The following is a 15888-nucleotide window of genomic DNA, read 5'->3' on the forward strand; positions in this document are numbered from 1 at the left end:
CTTAACAGAAAGGTTTATTTTCTCAACAAGCCTAAACTTCAATTATATTAGTTACAAAATTTCCCTTTCACAGTCTTTCTTTTTCTTTTCGTTTTTTAAGATAGGGTTTCTCTGTGTAGCCCTGGCTGTCCTGGAACTAACTTTGTAGATGAGGCTGGCCTTGAACTCACAGAGATCTGCCTGCCTCTGCCTCCTGAGTGCTGGGATTAAAGGTGTGCCCCACCACTGCACTGCTTTTCTATAGTTTCTGACAAGACTGGTTAGTCTAACGTTACTGTTACTTATCTTCAAGTTATAGTAGAGGCAGTACTGTAAAATTTAATAGTTCCCATGCAAGTTTGTTTGTAATCCTTTATAGCGTCAATTTATTACTCCCAGTTTATTTTTCTTACTTTTGTTTTTTGTTTTGTTTTTGTTTTTGTTTTTGTTTTTTTTGATACAGGGTTTCTCTGTGTAACCTTGGCTGTTCTAGACTCACTTTGTAGACTAGGCTGGCCTTGAACTCAGAGATCCACCTGCCTCTGCTTCCCTGTGGGCTGGGATTACAGGCGGGCGCCACCACGCCCAGCTATGTATATGTTTCTATTTCATTCGGCCTTCAATATTTATTATCAGGTTCTGTTGAGATCTCCATAATAAACCAGAGACCAAAATACTTAGAAAATAGCCAAGCAGGCAGATCTCTGCGTTCAAGGCCAGCTTGGTCTATAGAGCTAGTTCTAGGGCAGCCAGGGCTACTCAGAGAAACCCATTTCAAAAAAACAGTAACAACAAAAAAAATTAGAATAAGTAATACCTGTAATGGCCACATACGGACTTCTTATCAGTATTTCCTAAGTGAATTTCCTGAAGGAATTACATATCTTTTGTTGTTGTTTTGGTTTTTGAGACAGGGTTTCTTTGTGTAGCCTTGGCTGTCCTGGACTCAGTTTGTAGACCATGCTGGTTTTGGACTCACAGAAATCGCCTGCCTCTGCCTTCAAGTGTTGGAATTACGGGCATGTGCCACCGAGCCTGGAAATGAAATTACATATCTTTTTTTTTTTTTTTTTTAAAGATTTATTATTTAAAAAAATATTTTCAACAAAACGTAGGAACATTCTTAATAAAATACTTCATGGTGAATTAACAACAACAAAAAAAGATTTATTATTTATACAGTATTTGTCACGACCCCTCCAGTGGAGTCTGTAGCCTGAGGCTGTGACCCGCGACCAGGGAGAGCCTCCTGGACTGGGGCTGACGTTGCTGCCAGGAGAAGCCGACTGCACTTCTTCTTTCAGTCCTGTTCTCCTAACTTAACTCTACTTCGCTGCCAAATCGGGACTTTTCAGGCAGGACCACGTTGCTGTGAGACGACCCTAACTCAGGACTGCAGCCAGGGACTGTTGAGGGCTGGAGTAGTTCTACTTCACTTCCACTTACTAAAAGAGGCACGACTGAAAATTAATCATTAGTTAATAAGTTATCCTATGGCTTACAGAGAAAGAAAGTGTTTCAAAAAATTTGAGATAGTGGCGCTCAGATATTAAAAAACGAACTAAGGAAAAAACTGTCTTGACATACAGGTGCTGGACATAAGTTCAGGTTATCAAAGAACGTTGACCCTGGACCAAGGGAGCACATGCATATTGATGCCAAGCCAGTGACTTAGAAGTGATGACATCTCTGCTGCGTGATCTGTACCCTGTATTGTTTCATTTAAAGTTGTAATTCAAAATATGACAGCACAATAACTTTGCATTCTGTACCTGCACTGTGTATGCCTGATCGCTCACTGACTTCCTTAAATCTCCGTGAGAAAATGTAACCACAAACCCCCTGCTCCCCGCTTTTAAAAATGTATGTATAAAATTTTAAGCTGCTTGCCTAAAAAATACACTCAGATACAAACTCAATTCTGGTTGCTCTGTTTGTCACTCTCCTTATCTTTACACCCTGATACTTTGAAACTCTCGTCTCGGTCCGTGACAAGTATTCTACCTGAATGTGTGCCTACAGGCCAGAAGAGGGCACATATCTCACGATAAATCTCCCCAAGGGATCTGGTATATTGCAAGGTCTCTACTGTGAAGCACCCCAGACTTGCTTCCAACCTCTGACAACCCCATCAATTGTGCACTGCTGCATCTCTCTAAAATCTGGCATTGGGGCTGGGCGTGGTGGCGCACGCCTTTAATCCCAGCACTCAGGGAGGCAGAGGCAGATGGATTACTGTGACTCTAAGGCCAGCCTGGTCTACAAGGTGAGTCCAGGATATCCAAGGCTACATTCAAGGCCAGCCTGGTCTACAAAGTGAGGCCAGGAGAGCCAAGGTTACAGATAAAAACCATATCTCAAACAACAACAAAAAAAAAAAAAAAAAGAAAGAAAGAAAGAAGAAAAAACATCTGGCATTGGTATGAACTGTCAGTGTCTGGGTATTAACTAGCTCTGATTGAGCAAATTTCCTACAGGATCTTGTTGAGAATGTACTGTTGTTCAGATAAATTAATCCCTGATTATGGAATTCCTGATTTTATTCAAATAGTTTTAAAAGTTCTTCTAAAACAATTTTAGAGAGTTTATGGCTGCAATAAATACCTTTGTGGACCTCCAGATGCCTCACTAGGGGATAGCCTTGAAGCAGATTTATGGCCTCAGATAAGCCTCCACTCCAGATGGCACCACATCCTGGTATACACCGTAAACATAGGCAAGTTGGTTTAAACTTACCATGAACCCAAGATATACTGGGTCTACCTAGAAATGTCTAAATTAAGCACGAACCTTAATGTCTAAATATACAAACTGCTCTAATTCCTTATGCCTTGTCACCCTGTGGCATCATATGCTGTCATTTTAAATTTACTGATTCTTAGAATGAAAGACAGATAAAATTATTGTCCTGAACTCGCTATAAACAAGAGATAGCTGGAAAATGTGTAGCTAGGTCAGTTCTAATTGATAAGTCATATATTCTTTTTACACCTTTAATCCCAGCACTCGGAAGGCAGAGGCAGGCGGATCGCTGTGAGTTCAAGGCCAGCCTGGTCTACAAAGTGAGTCCAGGATGGCCCAGGCTACACAGAGAAACCCTGTCTTGAAAAGTCATATATTCTTGTAGGTTTTAGAACCTGTTAACCTTTAGGCCTTGTCAACCTCTGTCACTCTGAACTCACTGTGAACTTATGTAATGGGTACATAGATAAGAAATGTTTACCTTAAAATCATGTGACCTGTTGTATTTTAGAATTCATCTGTTTTTGTAATTGTCTTTTTTTGACTATGAGGTAATCCCTTTTCTCAGAAGTATAAGTACGGTGACCAACAATACACAATGTTGAGGGCTGGAGAGGTGGCTCAGAGGTTAAGAGAACTAACTGTTCTTCCAGAGGTCCTGAGTTCAATTCCCAGCACCCACATGGTGACTCACAACCATCTATAATGAGATCTGATGTCGTCGTATGGCCCACAGGTGTACTGCAGGCAGAACACTGTGTACATAATAAATAAATAAATTTTTTTTAAAAAAAGTGTTGAAATTGGGAAGCTTAACTTCATCCAGTTGAAGTTAAGATACCTAACTTCAGCTGGCTGTGGTGGCGCACGTCTTTAATCCCAGCAAGCAGAGGCAGGTGGATTGGTATGAGTTCGAAGCCAGCCTGGTCTACAAAGTGAGTCCAGGACAGCCAAGGCTACACAGAGAAACCCTGTCTCGAAAAACAAAACAAAACAAGATGCCTAACTTCATCCACCTTTTCTCTCGAGTGTGTGTGTGTGTGTGTGAGTGGTTTATTTTCTATCTTTTTTATCTCTGATTTCCCTGTAGATTTGCAAATAAGTTAGCAGACACAGGGCTTTACCATCAGCCTTCTAGAGCTAGCAGGTGTAAGTTTACATTAGCTTACTGGAGAGCTCCGCAAGGAGGCCTGTCTACAGATCAAAGGGCCTCCTTTTACGACCCCCTCCAGTTTTTTGGCTAGAAACAGCGTTTGGCGCCCTGGTTGTAGGGAAGTTGCGGTCAGTTTAAGTTTTCCTCCTTGGCCACACACAACACAGCCAGTCCCTAGAGAAGAAACCCTGGGCTCCCTTTCCTCTTCCTTCTTTCAATCCTGATCAGTTGCCTGAGCCATCAGCTCTGGTGAGCCAAGAGATGAAGCGAACTGGAGGGGCATCCGCATCCAGCCCCAGAGATCCCAGCCTAGGGCCTTCCCAGAGCCTCAGATGGACATTAATACAACTCTGTCTATTTTGAATGACAGTAAGCATGTGTGTGTGTGTGTGTGTGTGTGTGTGTGTGTGTGTGTGTGTGTGTGTGTTTCATTGCTGTATAGGGGTATATTTAATTTTGGTGTTTTCAGGAGTAAGCACAAATTATCAATTTACTGTCTATGGAATTTTTCTGTTTTTCACAAATGTCCTGTGGCCTACTCTGGTTGGTATTATCTAAGCCAGAAAAAAAAAAAAAAAGAAGTAATGTGCCTAAGGTGATTAAAAATTATACTCATTTGCCGTTTAGAGTTGAGGGCACTGTGGGCAGGCTAGGAAGAGAATGAGAGTTCAAAATGAGCTGTTGGCTGTGACACGTGAGCTAACACTCCCTGTCAAGCAACGTAATGGATGCTTTGCCAGCATTGCTTCCTTCTCAGAGAGAGCCCATGAGATGGCTCTGTTTCAGAGATGAGGACTATGGATTTCAGAGACATTGCGCTATTTGCTTCTGGCTGAACAGCTGGCAAATTATTGGAGAAGAAATGCAGAATTCAGAGTCTATGCCTGTAACTGCCTCCTAAGGGAGGTCAAGGCTGTTTGTGGGGAGGCAGTCTGATGGGTTTCTTTTTTTTTTTTTCCCTCATGAAGATCTTTTTTAAAGATTTATTTATTACATATACCGTGTTCTACCTGCATGTATGGCTGCAGGCCAGAAGAGGGCAGCAGATCTCATTATAGATGGTTGTGAGCCACCATGTGGTTGCTGGGAATTGAACTCAGGACCTCTGGAAGAACAGTCAGTGCTCTTAACCTCTGAGCCATCTCTCCAGCCCCCTCTGATGGGTTTCTTAATATTAATTGTCTCTTAGTCAGGAGCACTTGTCTTTTCACTGTATTTGAAGAAGCCTGAGAAAGCTCAGAGGAAAACTGGATTCATCCCAGTCAACAGATGAGGTTTTGTCTGAAAAGTTTCTCCCAACACAGTTATGGACCTGTCCCTTTCAGTAAGTGGCTGTGGTGAGTGATATAACATCAAGCCAAATCAAGCAAACAGAGACTTTGTCCTCTACAGGGTGACTCTTGGGACATAAAACCACAGCTCTCATCGTAAAGGGTTTAAGGGAAAAATTTATTTTGGAGCTGTTTTGAATGACCACGGCCCAGGAACACAGATTTTAGGCTACCCCACATCCTAGCTCACAAATTTCTATAGTGTTACAGAAAGAGAAAGTCATACATCAAGGCGAGTTTAAAATACATGAGTGGGAGCCAGGTGGTGGTGGCACATGCCTTTAATCCCAGCACTCAGGAGGCAGAGGCAGGCAGATCACTGTGAGTTCGAGGCCAGCCTGGTCTACAAAGCAAGTCTAGGACAGCCAAGGCTACACAGAGAAACCCTGTCTCAAAAAACCAAAATAAATAAATAAATAAATAAAATACACAAGTGGGGTCGATTCTCGCCTTTTGGCTAACTTCCAGCGTAAAATACATGGGCGGGTACGTAGGAGACACAGGTATAAAGAGATAAAGGGAGCCTTTCCATAGGCTCAAGACACTGGCTGATGGCGTTAAGTTTTTGGATTGGTAGAAGCTAGTTGCCTGTCAGGGGCAAAACATGGCTGTTCCAGAGGGCCAGAATTGAGCACAAAATAAGGTGATTCGCCTCTGGACCTGCCACATTCCAATCTGTCCACAGGACTGAAATTCTAGTCAGCCAACCAGCTGTCCTGCAGACACAGACCCCTTTCAGGAGTCCTCCTTCACGGGGTCACGGAGAGCCCATGGATGTTTGAATATTGAACCAAGATCAACTTTGCTGAAAGCTTACAGAGTATTTACCAAATACCGAGCCGTTGGATTTTTTTGTTTTGTTTTGTTTTCCTCTCCACCAGAATGGGCACGGTAGGAAAAGCAGTCAGCCTTTTTAAAAGAACAAAAATGAAGAATCGGAGCCCCACAGGCTCCCAGAGGAACAGGATTACAATTCCCAGCTACTTGAGAGACCGAGGCAGGAGGATCGCAAGGTCAGAACCCATTTAGGTTACAGAGTGAGTTCAGAGCCAGCCTGGGCAATGTGGTGAAGCTCTGCTTCGGAATAGGAAAGGTGAAAAGGGAGCTCACAGGGCTGAGACGCAGTGGCAGAACACTTGGCGCTCGCAAGGCCCTCTGCCGATCATCAGCACCGAGGAAGAGAAGAAAAGCAAAGAGGAGGCAAGTGATGGATGCTTCTTTGGGTTTAGCTTGAGGGCCCAAGGGTCTGCAGGGTGGGACTGAAGCCAAGCAACGTTCCATTTGGCCTCTTGCCCAGGCTGGTGAGGCACTTTAAGAATCAGAGATGAAGCCCTTGTCCTGCCCTCTGCTCGTCATCTTCTGGCATACTAATCATCTCTTTTACCCAGCAGGCCTGCCTACTGGCCTGGGATGTTGCACCCTCCTGGGACTCAGGAGAGAGGTTGTGTTGCAAGTGCTCCCTTTGATAGGCAGAAAAGATAGGTCCTCTTATCTCTAGGCAGAAGAACTTTGCTCCCTCTTCTCTGTGGTCCCTCCATTGCAGTGGCACAAAGGCCAGCTTGTGAAAGGGAAGCTCCCTGTTAGCACACTGGAGTAAAATTCCATCAGTGCCTTCTAGCCGCCAACATGTCCTCTTGGCATCACCCGATCTATTTAACACACTCCAATAATATCCCCACAGTAGGTTTCACTGCCAACGAAGGCTTCTGCCTCACATTTTGTTGTGTAATTTATCAGGGGCTTGATCCTCGGACTCTGAGAGGTAGACAGAAGTAACTTCCCTCAACTGAGTGTGGTGACAGATGGTCCTGGGAGGGGTGGGGTGAGGTGAGAGGCAGGCAGAAGTCTGAATTCAAGGCCAGCTTGGTCTATATAGTCAGTTCCAAGACTGCCAGGGCCACAAAGAAAGACCCTGTCTCAAAAACAGTACAAAACAAGAAGTTACTTACTTCCCTCAGGATTTATTTTATATCCAGCATTAAAATATCATTTACCAGGGCTGGAGAGATGGCTCGGAGGTTGAGAGCACTGACTGCTCTTCTAGGGGACCCAGGTTCAATTCCAAGCACCCAGATGGCAGCTCATAATTGTAAGTCCAAGATCTGACACGCTCATACAGACATTCACGCAGGCAAAACACCAATGCACATAAAAGAAAAGAAAAAATATATATAATTTACTATGCACCAGGCAGTACTATGAGACTTTTTTTCATTACATAGCATAATTTTCCTAACAATCTCACATAATATGTCCCATTGTTTTTTCTATTTGGCATCTGAGGCAACAGAGAAATTAAATAACTTGACTAATACTGCTCAGCAAGCAACTGGCCAGTTAATGTTCAGAGGCAAGCAGGGGACTCAGAATTCCCTGTTCTTAGCCATGATCCATGTTATCTTTAGGAAGAGTTCTGAGTGAGCCCTGGTGGACATTTGCTACCATCATGAGAAGGGCATAGGGCTCAGGGCAAGCCATGGGGCCCGCATCATCTCCAGGACAGACAGAGAGAGAGAGAGAGAGAGAGAGAGAGAGAGAGAGAGAGAAAGAAAGAAAGAAAGAAAGAGAGGTGGAGGGCTCAGGGCAAGCTGTGGGGCCTGGATCATCTCCAGGACAGGCAAAGAGAGGTGGGGAAAACCCCAGTATACCAATCTCCCTTTCCTCCCCTTTAGCAAAGCTCTGGCCTTGGTTTATACCCATCCATAAATACTGCCAGATGGCATCACTTGGTGTGGCCTCCTTCCTGTGAGTCTAGGCTTTTTTGGTTCGTTTGAGACTATCTGGAGCTCACAACCCTCCAGCGTCAGCCTCTTGAGTGCTGTGATTACACCACGTTCAGCTTGGATTGTCTTATTTCATTTTATGTTACATGCATGTGTTGTTTTGCCTACATATATGTCTATGTACTGTGTGAGTGCTGAGCACCTTCAGAGGGACAAGATCCCTTAAATCCAGAGTTACAGACAGCCGTGAGCCACCATATGGATGCTGGAAATCAAACTTGAGTCTCAGGAAGAACAGCCAGTGCTCTTAACTGTGCAGCCCCTCTGCTAGGATGTGAAAGTGAGTGTTGTGAAGGAGAGATAAGCCTGTTTTTTAGGATCCCAGGTGAGGGATCAGAACGGTCTTGTGAGAGAACAGGTGAGGTTAATTCACTAGAAGACCAATAACCTCATGCAGGAGCTTGATTGTTGCCAGCTGAGAAGATCCCGTGAGGAGATATATAAATGAGCCGAAAACTAGAGGCGGGGCTTTTTTGAGACTTGGGATAGTTTTGGCTGTTCATCGCTGCACTTCCAGATGCTCCTAGAGAGAACTGCTCGAGGGAAGGCTTTGGGGCTCTGGCTCCTGCTGAGATTCTGGGTTCTGGTTACTCTAGGTTCCAGCAGAAGAAATCCTGCTGATTGTGCCAGGAGAATTGTTCCTCGGAACTGATATCCTTATGGTTTTGTTGTTGTGTCCATTAATCCTCAATTCCTATTGTTTTGGTTAGTTGAGTTATAAGTGATGTATGCTCGGTCACCAAGTTGTTAATAAAATATATTGGTTAAGAAAATTGAACATACAGTGTTGTTTACAAAGCACTTTCTCATAATAGCATTTCCCGTGTCAACTTTCTCCCTAGATCCTGCCTAGCAGACTCTTTGCCTTGATAAAAGTGTCAGAACTTGCACCCAGGAGGCAGAGGCAGGCTGACTTCTGTAAGTTCGAGGCCAGTCCTGGTCTTCAAAGTGAGTTCAGGACAGCCAAGGCTACACAGAGAAATTCTGTCTCGAAAAATACAAACAAACAAAAAAAAATGCCCCCCCCAAAAGTGTCAGAACTTTTAACGAGTACACATCTACAACACCGTGAAGACTTCTCTCTTTTAATTCCTGTGTGTAGGAGGCTTGCAGAATTAGAATTAATACTGCTATCTGGTGCAGAGAGCGGCTGAGGTCACAACCCTCTACAAAATGTTGATTGAGATACTGCTATCTGGTGCAGAGAGCGGCTGAGGTCATGACCCTCTACAAAATGTTGATTGAGATGGCAGTTCCCTAAAGGTTTTCCCTTTTTTTTTTTTTTTTTTTTTTTTTTGGCTTTTCGAGACAGGGTCTCTCTTTGTAGCCTTGGCTGTCCTGGACTCCCTTTGTAGACCAGGCTGGCCTCGAACTCACAGTGATCCGCCTGCCTCTGCCTCCCGAGTGCTGGGATTAAAGGCGTGCGCCACCATGCCCAGCTGAGATTTTCCCTTCTTCCAAAGGCCTTTGTTATTGATGATCTGGTATTTGTTTAACTTTTTTTTTTTCTAGCACCCATGTATAAAGTGCTATGCCACGCATCTGTAACCCTGGCTCTGGAGGTGAGAGAGTGAAGACAGGCAGATCCAGAGTGTCGTTCTGGCCAGCCAGTCTGGTCATATTGGTGAGGAGCTCTAGCTTTAGTGAGAGACCATCCTTGAAACAAACAAACAAACAAACAAACAAACAAAACCAAAGTGAACAGAGACAGAGGAAGACTGGCTGTGGCTTCCAAGCAGGAGAAAGGGCGGCATGCATATGTGCATAAACACATGTGTAGACAGCACACATTAAACAGGATTCCAGAACTCACTCGGTAGACCATGATCACCTTTAACTCACAGAGATCTGAAGGAGAGATAAACATGTTTTTTGTTGTGATCCCAAGAGTGGGATGAGGAACGGGCTTGTGAGAGAACAGCTGGTGTTAATCCACTAGAAGACAAACCAACCTCGTGCAGGAGCTTGATTGTGGCCAGCTGAAAAACATGTGGACAGACTCTGGGAGGAGCTATAAGCTATATATATGAGCCCCAAACAGGAGAGGGGTGTAAGCTCAATTTTCTTTTTATTTATTTATTTTAATTTATTGTATATCAGTGCTTTATCTGCCAAAGAGGGCATCAGATCACATTATAGATGGTTGTGACCCAGCATGTGGTTGCTAGGAATTGAACTCAGGACCTCTGGAAGAGCAGGTGGTGCTCTTAACCACTGAGCCATCTCTCCAGCCCCGGCTCAATTTTCTTTTTCTTTTTTTTTTTTTGGTTTTTCGAGACAGGGTTTCTCTCTGTAGCCTTGGCTATCCTGGACTCACTTTGTAGACCAGGCTGGCCTCGAACTCACAGCGATCCGCCTGCCTCTGCCTCCCGAGTGCTGGGATTAAAGGCGTGCGCCACCACCTCCCGGTCCCTCAATTTTCTTAACAACTATATTTTATTATGAACTTATTAAACGAGCCTACCTCCCTTACACCCCAACTAACCCAAACAATAGGAAAAGGAGATTAAAGAACACAATAATGAAACCTTAAGGATATTAGTTCCGAGGAACGATTCTCCTGGCGTAGTCAGCAGGATCTCAGCAACCTCGCAATTCAACCAAGGTTGCTGCTAGAGCCTGGAGCAACTGGAACCTGAAGACTCAGCTGGAGTTCAAAGCCTTGATGCTTTCCCTGGAGCAGCTATCTCTAGGAGTGTCTTTCAAAGTGCTGATGAACAGCCAAAACAATCCCAAGTCCTCTCTCTCCAAGTCTCTACTAGAATATTTTCAGCTGGCAACATCTAAGCTCCTCCACAAAGTGGTTCGACTTCTAAGGAAATAAACATCCTGCTGTCTCACTAGTCTGTTCCCCATCACACACTTGGGATCAACACAAACACATGTTAATCTCTCCTACATCTCCACCTTTCTATTAAATAGAATAAACTATATACAATAAAAGTAATTATGAGAATTATTCAGTAAAAGTCCTATCAACAAGGACCAGCCCATTTGTATTTGACAGTCTTGGAGAAATTATTTCACTATCTATCCTATCCTACTGAGTCTGATCCTAGTGTCCAGAGGTTTTCAAAAATAGTAACCCTGTGACTATCTAGTCTTCAACCCCATCAGAGACCCCAGAAAGAAAACTATCTAAAATGAAGGAAGTGCAGGTAAGCAACTTCCAAAAGTATAGACAGAACAGAGAGGTGACTACCCGCCCAGTCACAGCTTCCTCTCCATCGTCGGGGCATCCAGTCTTCAACCCACTGGCCCAAAATCATCTGACAGACTGCTCTGAAGCAGGAATCCTGAAGGACTGGCCCACCTGGTCCCTGCAAGGCTGGGCAGCCAAGTTCTCAGTATCAGGCTTGATCATTGTAGACGGTCAGTCTGTCATCAGCAGTAGAGACAAGCACAGTTCCTCAGTCCAGTGGCTATCTGCCACTATCCTTTCTTTCTTTCTTTTTTTTTTTTGTTTTTTTCAGACAGGGTTTCTCTGTGTAGCCTTGGCTGTCCTAGACTCAATTTGTAGACCAGGCTGGCCTCGAACTCACAGCGATCCGCCAGCCTCTGCCTCCCGAGTGCTGGGATTAAAGGCGTGCGCCACCACGCCCGGCCCTCACTATCATTTCTTGATGCCCTTATAATTAGACTGGAGGTGCTGCCAGAAGCAGATGTGTCTGTCATAAGAACCCTTTATTATTAAATGCCATATTCTGTGGATCTCTGGGAGCGTTTAAAGACCATCTATTTCTCTATTCTATCCATTATCTATCTATTCTTTTTGATAACATATACAAGAAACTAAATAAGGCTTGTTCTATAATTAAGTAATTTAGTATCTATTAAGATTTATAACTTTTGTCTCCAATCATCCTGAACAGGTTATAATGATTAGCTTTCATAAGACTAGAACTGTACCTCACCTTTTCAAATGAGTTGCACATGTATAATATATTAAGTAAATGTCAAACAAAATGACCTTGTTTCAACCAACATACAATATACAGTTTTACAGTTCTATCAACATACAATATAAAATACATAAAAGCAAAAGTTGAGTAAAATAGTCCTAAATTTCCATCAATCTACAATACCAGTGTAAAATATTTGAATACCAATGTGAAATATGCGAGGCTAGTAGATTCAATAATCTACTTTTTATTCTATAAATTTATGTCCTCCTTTTTTTTTTATTTGGTTTTTCGAGACAGGGTCTCTCTGTGTAGCCTTGGCCATCCTGGACTCACTTTGTAGACCAGGCTGGCCTCGAACTCACAGCGATTCGTCTGCCTCTGCCTCCCGAGTGCTGGGATTAAAGGTGTGCGCCACCACGCCCGGCTTATGTCCTCCTTTATATCCTTCCCTTAGAGGGGGCTTTTTGGAGAGACTTGGGATAGTTTTGACTGTTCATCACTCCACTTCGAGACGCTCCTAGAGAGAACTGCTCGAAGGAAGGCTTCGGGGCTCCGGGCTCCGGCTGAGGTTCCGGGTTCTGGTTGCTCCAGGTTCCAGCAGAAGAAATCCTGCTGACTACGCCAGGAGAATCGTTCCTCGGAATGGATACCCTTAAGGTTTTATTATTGTGTTCTTTAATCTCCTTTCCCTATTGTTTAGGTTAGTAGGGTTATAAGTGAGACACTCTCAGTTTATAAGTTCATAATAAAATGTAATTGTTACGGAAATTGAGCCTACAGAGATCTGCCAATCAGCAGGAACTCACTGTGTAGACCAGGCTGGCTTCAAACTCATGGACTTTTGGCCTGCCTCTGCCTCTGCCTCCTGAGTACGGGGATTAAAGGCATGTGCTGCCACTTCCAGCATAACTGCAGTTTTTCTTTGCAATGGCCTATGAGGAAGGTGACTATCACTGCCAGGCCACAGAAGAATGAATAGCGTCAGGGAAGTAGAGACCTGACTCAGGATCACATAGCTAATGAGTGATAGAATCTGGATTCAAACCCAGAAAACTGCTCAGCACCTCTGAACTGCTGCACACCACATGACTTCTAGAGGAAACAGATTATGTACACCTTTGAATTCCTCTAAATTGTGTTCATAAATTCACAAATTATGTGTAACTTTTGGTGTGTGTGCTGTCTTATTTATTTATTTTTGGTTTTTCGAGACAGGGTTTCTCTGTGTAGCCTTGGCTGTCCTGGACTCACTTTGTAGACCCGGCTGGCCTCGAACTCACGAAGATCCGCCTGCCTCTGCCTCCCGAGTGCTGGGATTAAAGGCGTGCGCCACCAGGCCCGGCCCAATAAAGCAATTTTAAAAAGGAAAAGTCCAACAGTGTGGACACAGCTGAAAACCAGGTAGACAGGTCACCTGCCCTTCTGGATCTTACCATTTAGTGAGAAGATTCCTGCTGTGAGTCATGACAAAGTTCCTGCTGTGTGGCCCTGGAGAAAGAATTCCTGCTGTTCTTATTCTGCAAAAATAGTGGGTTACAACTAAGGAATCTGCCACTTTTATCTCACGCAGTGTCTAGAGGTGAAGGTGAGTCTCCTGGGTTTTGCGCTACTGTCAAGGCTGCCTGCGGGGGCGCTGTTCCAGCCACGAGGGCCTTTGCGTTCCGAAAGCGCGTGTCCCTCGCTGCACGCCGTCGTCCCCGCCGCCACGCCCGCCGCCGCCCGCGTCCACGGAGCCGGAGGAGGCGGAGCTGGCTTGGCCCGCGGCTCCAGAGCGGAGCAGCCGGGGAGGAGTCGGTGCGGCTGGTCCGGGCGGCCGAGGTTCGGGCGCAGTAGGCCCGGGAGGCTGGCAGGGGGCGGCGGTAGCGCGGGGAGAGCGGCGCCACGGGCTGGGCGCTCCCGGCGTGAGGCGTGCGCTCCATGCGTGCGGGCCGAGCGCGGCCCCTGCGAGCCTCCGACATGAAGAAAGACGTGCGGATCCTGCTGGTGGGAGAACGTGAGTCCGCGCCCTGGCCGGCCTCGCCGCCGGAGTGCTCCCTCCAAGCCTGCCAGCCCCTCGGCTTTTTTTCCCTTCCCAAGGTTCTGCCCTGTCCCTCCGTGCTCCCTGCAGGCCTTGTCCCCCTTTAGTCCCTAATGCTCGACCGTCTCGCCGCGAAGGCTGTCGCCCTCGCCCCTTCCAGTCCTTTCCTCTCGGGCCTCGGCGTTTCTCGGGCCACCTTCTGTCCGACCCTTCGTAGCCTGTCGGTCACTCCCTGCCAGGCAGATGTTGGAACAGGCCGACTGGGCACTTGGGACTGCAGGAACCGGCTCGTGGGGACACTAGGGGGAGGAGGAGTTGCAGAACTAGTGGACTTGTGGGCAAGGTCAGGTTTCTGGAATCTTTTTTTTTTTTCTTTCTTTCTTTCTTTCTTCACTTGCTGCCTTCGCTGCTTCTGTGCATGGGCATTAAGAGGGCGCGTTGGGGTGCGTGCGTACCTCGGCAGTATAAACATCTGGGATCCAGTTTCCAGCACCAAGGAGAAAAAGAGTTTTAAGATAGCGGGCTAAAAAAAAAATTTTTTTTTTTTAATTTAAATTTGTTGCTATACCTATGCTTTGCGTTGAACTAACTGTTTCAAGTTAATACGAGTACTTAGTGAGCGATACTTTACTAGGGAGGGACCTTTAGTTGAGGCAATTATTATCCTAAAAGCCTTAATTTTTGCTCCTTGTTAGCTATTCCAGCTATGTGGTAGTTATTTCATGAATAAGAGCAGGCATAGAAGACTGCAGAATAGACGCATGTACCCAAGACTCCCTAGAGATTGTAAGGTTTCACTTTTTGCAGGTAAAAAACAAAACAAAACAAAAACCAAAAACGCCTTTGCTGGCTGACAGGAAGGCAGTGCAGCAGGCGTTCCTCGTCTTGTTACAAGTTACATGACTCAATCACGGCAACAAAAATTAACAAGAGGGCTAAAGAGGACGTGATTTGTTTAAAAGTTTATTAGTTAACGTTCCGCCATTGCTGATGCTGATTTGAAGCCCTTTATTGTAAACTACATTAGAGTTTGAGTAGCCTTTATATGTCACTGTGATACACCCCCCAAAAAAGGAGAGTGCACACATGAAGTGTTTTGTTTGGTTTTTCAAGACACGGTTTCCTTCGCTGTCCCGGAACTCGCTCTATAGCCCAGGCTGGCCTCGAATTCACAAAGATCCCTCCCAGCTTGATTCCGGGTAGGGTGTGCTCTTGGGACGGAGACAGAGGGAGTCAGACCCCTGAGAGTTACATACAGGTGGTCTTCGGGCCTCAAAAAGACCGGAGAACTGCTTACCCCTGTTGCTGTAGCAGTAATCTTTGTGAACTCTCTAGTCAGAATTTGGAACCAAGCTTTGCTAAGCATAGTTCACCTTTGGGCTTTCAGTTTTGAAATTTTAAGTTTTATTTATAATGATATCTTAAACTGTGTTTTGCACCAAAACCTTTACTTGGTAAAGGAAGGTGTTATTTAAGGTATGCTTGATGCTGTTACATTTGCATCAAAATTAGGGAAAATGAACAGGCAACCCCTCAACTGTATTTTATAAAAGTCTGATGCTTTTTTTTTTTCCCTCGGTTTTTCGAAGCAGGGTTTCTCTGTGTAGCCTTGCTGTCCTGGACTCGCTTTGTAGACCCAGCTGACCTCAAACAAGTCTGATACTTTAAAAGAAAAACAATTAAAAAAAGAAAAGATAGGTATTAGCTGGGCATGGTGGTGCACACCTGTAATCTAAGCACTTGAGGAGGCAGAGGCAGGCAGATCTCTGAGTTCGAGGCCAGCCTGGTCTACAAAGTGGGTCCAGGACAGCCAAGGCTAAACAGAGAAACCCTGTATTGAAAGATAAAAAAAGATAGGTATTTTGGCTCTGGTATTCAATATAGGAATCAATTATGTAGCATTAGCGTATAAAATGTCCGAATAGAAATGCCAAACATGTGTAAGATTCAGTGTGTCACCCTTAGGATGTTTACATTC

General features: G+C 44.9%; 1 protein-coding gene across 6 annotated transcripts in view; it reads left to right on the forward strand.

The window, feature by feature from the left end:
- The first annotated feature begins 13625 nt into the window (after positions 1 to 13625).
- The window catches only part of Rhot1 (ras homolog family member T1), a 69214-nt gene continuing 66951 nt past the window's right edge, over positions 13626 to 15888 (forward strand). For 2 of the 6 annotated variants that reach the window (XM_051158101.1, XM_051158100.1), the window contains exon 1: positions 13629 to 13886. In XM_051158101.1, coding sequence (XP_051014058.1) covers positions 13811 to 13886 — 76 coding nt within the window. In that variant the 5' untranslated portion in view covers positions 13629 to 13810. Of the gene's footprint in view, positions 13887 to 15888 lie in introns of all 6 variants that reach the window. The other 4 variants (XM_051158096.1, XM_051158097.1, XM_051158099.1 and 1 more) reach the window with 4 other exon arrangements.

This window comes from Acomys russatus, chromosome 16 (assembly GCF_903995435.1).
Source record: "Acomys russatus chromosome 16, mAcoRus1.1, whole genome shotgun sequence".
NCBI lineage: Eukaryota > Metazoa > Chordata > Mammalia > Rodentia > Muridae > Acomys > Acomys russatus.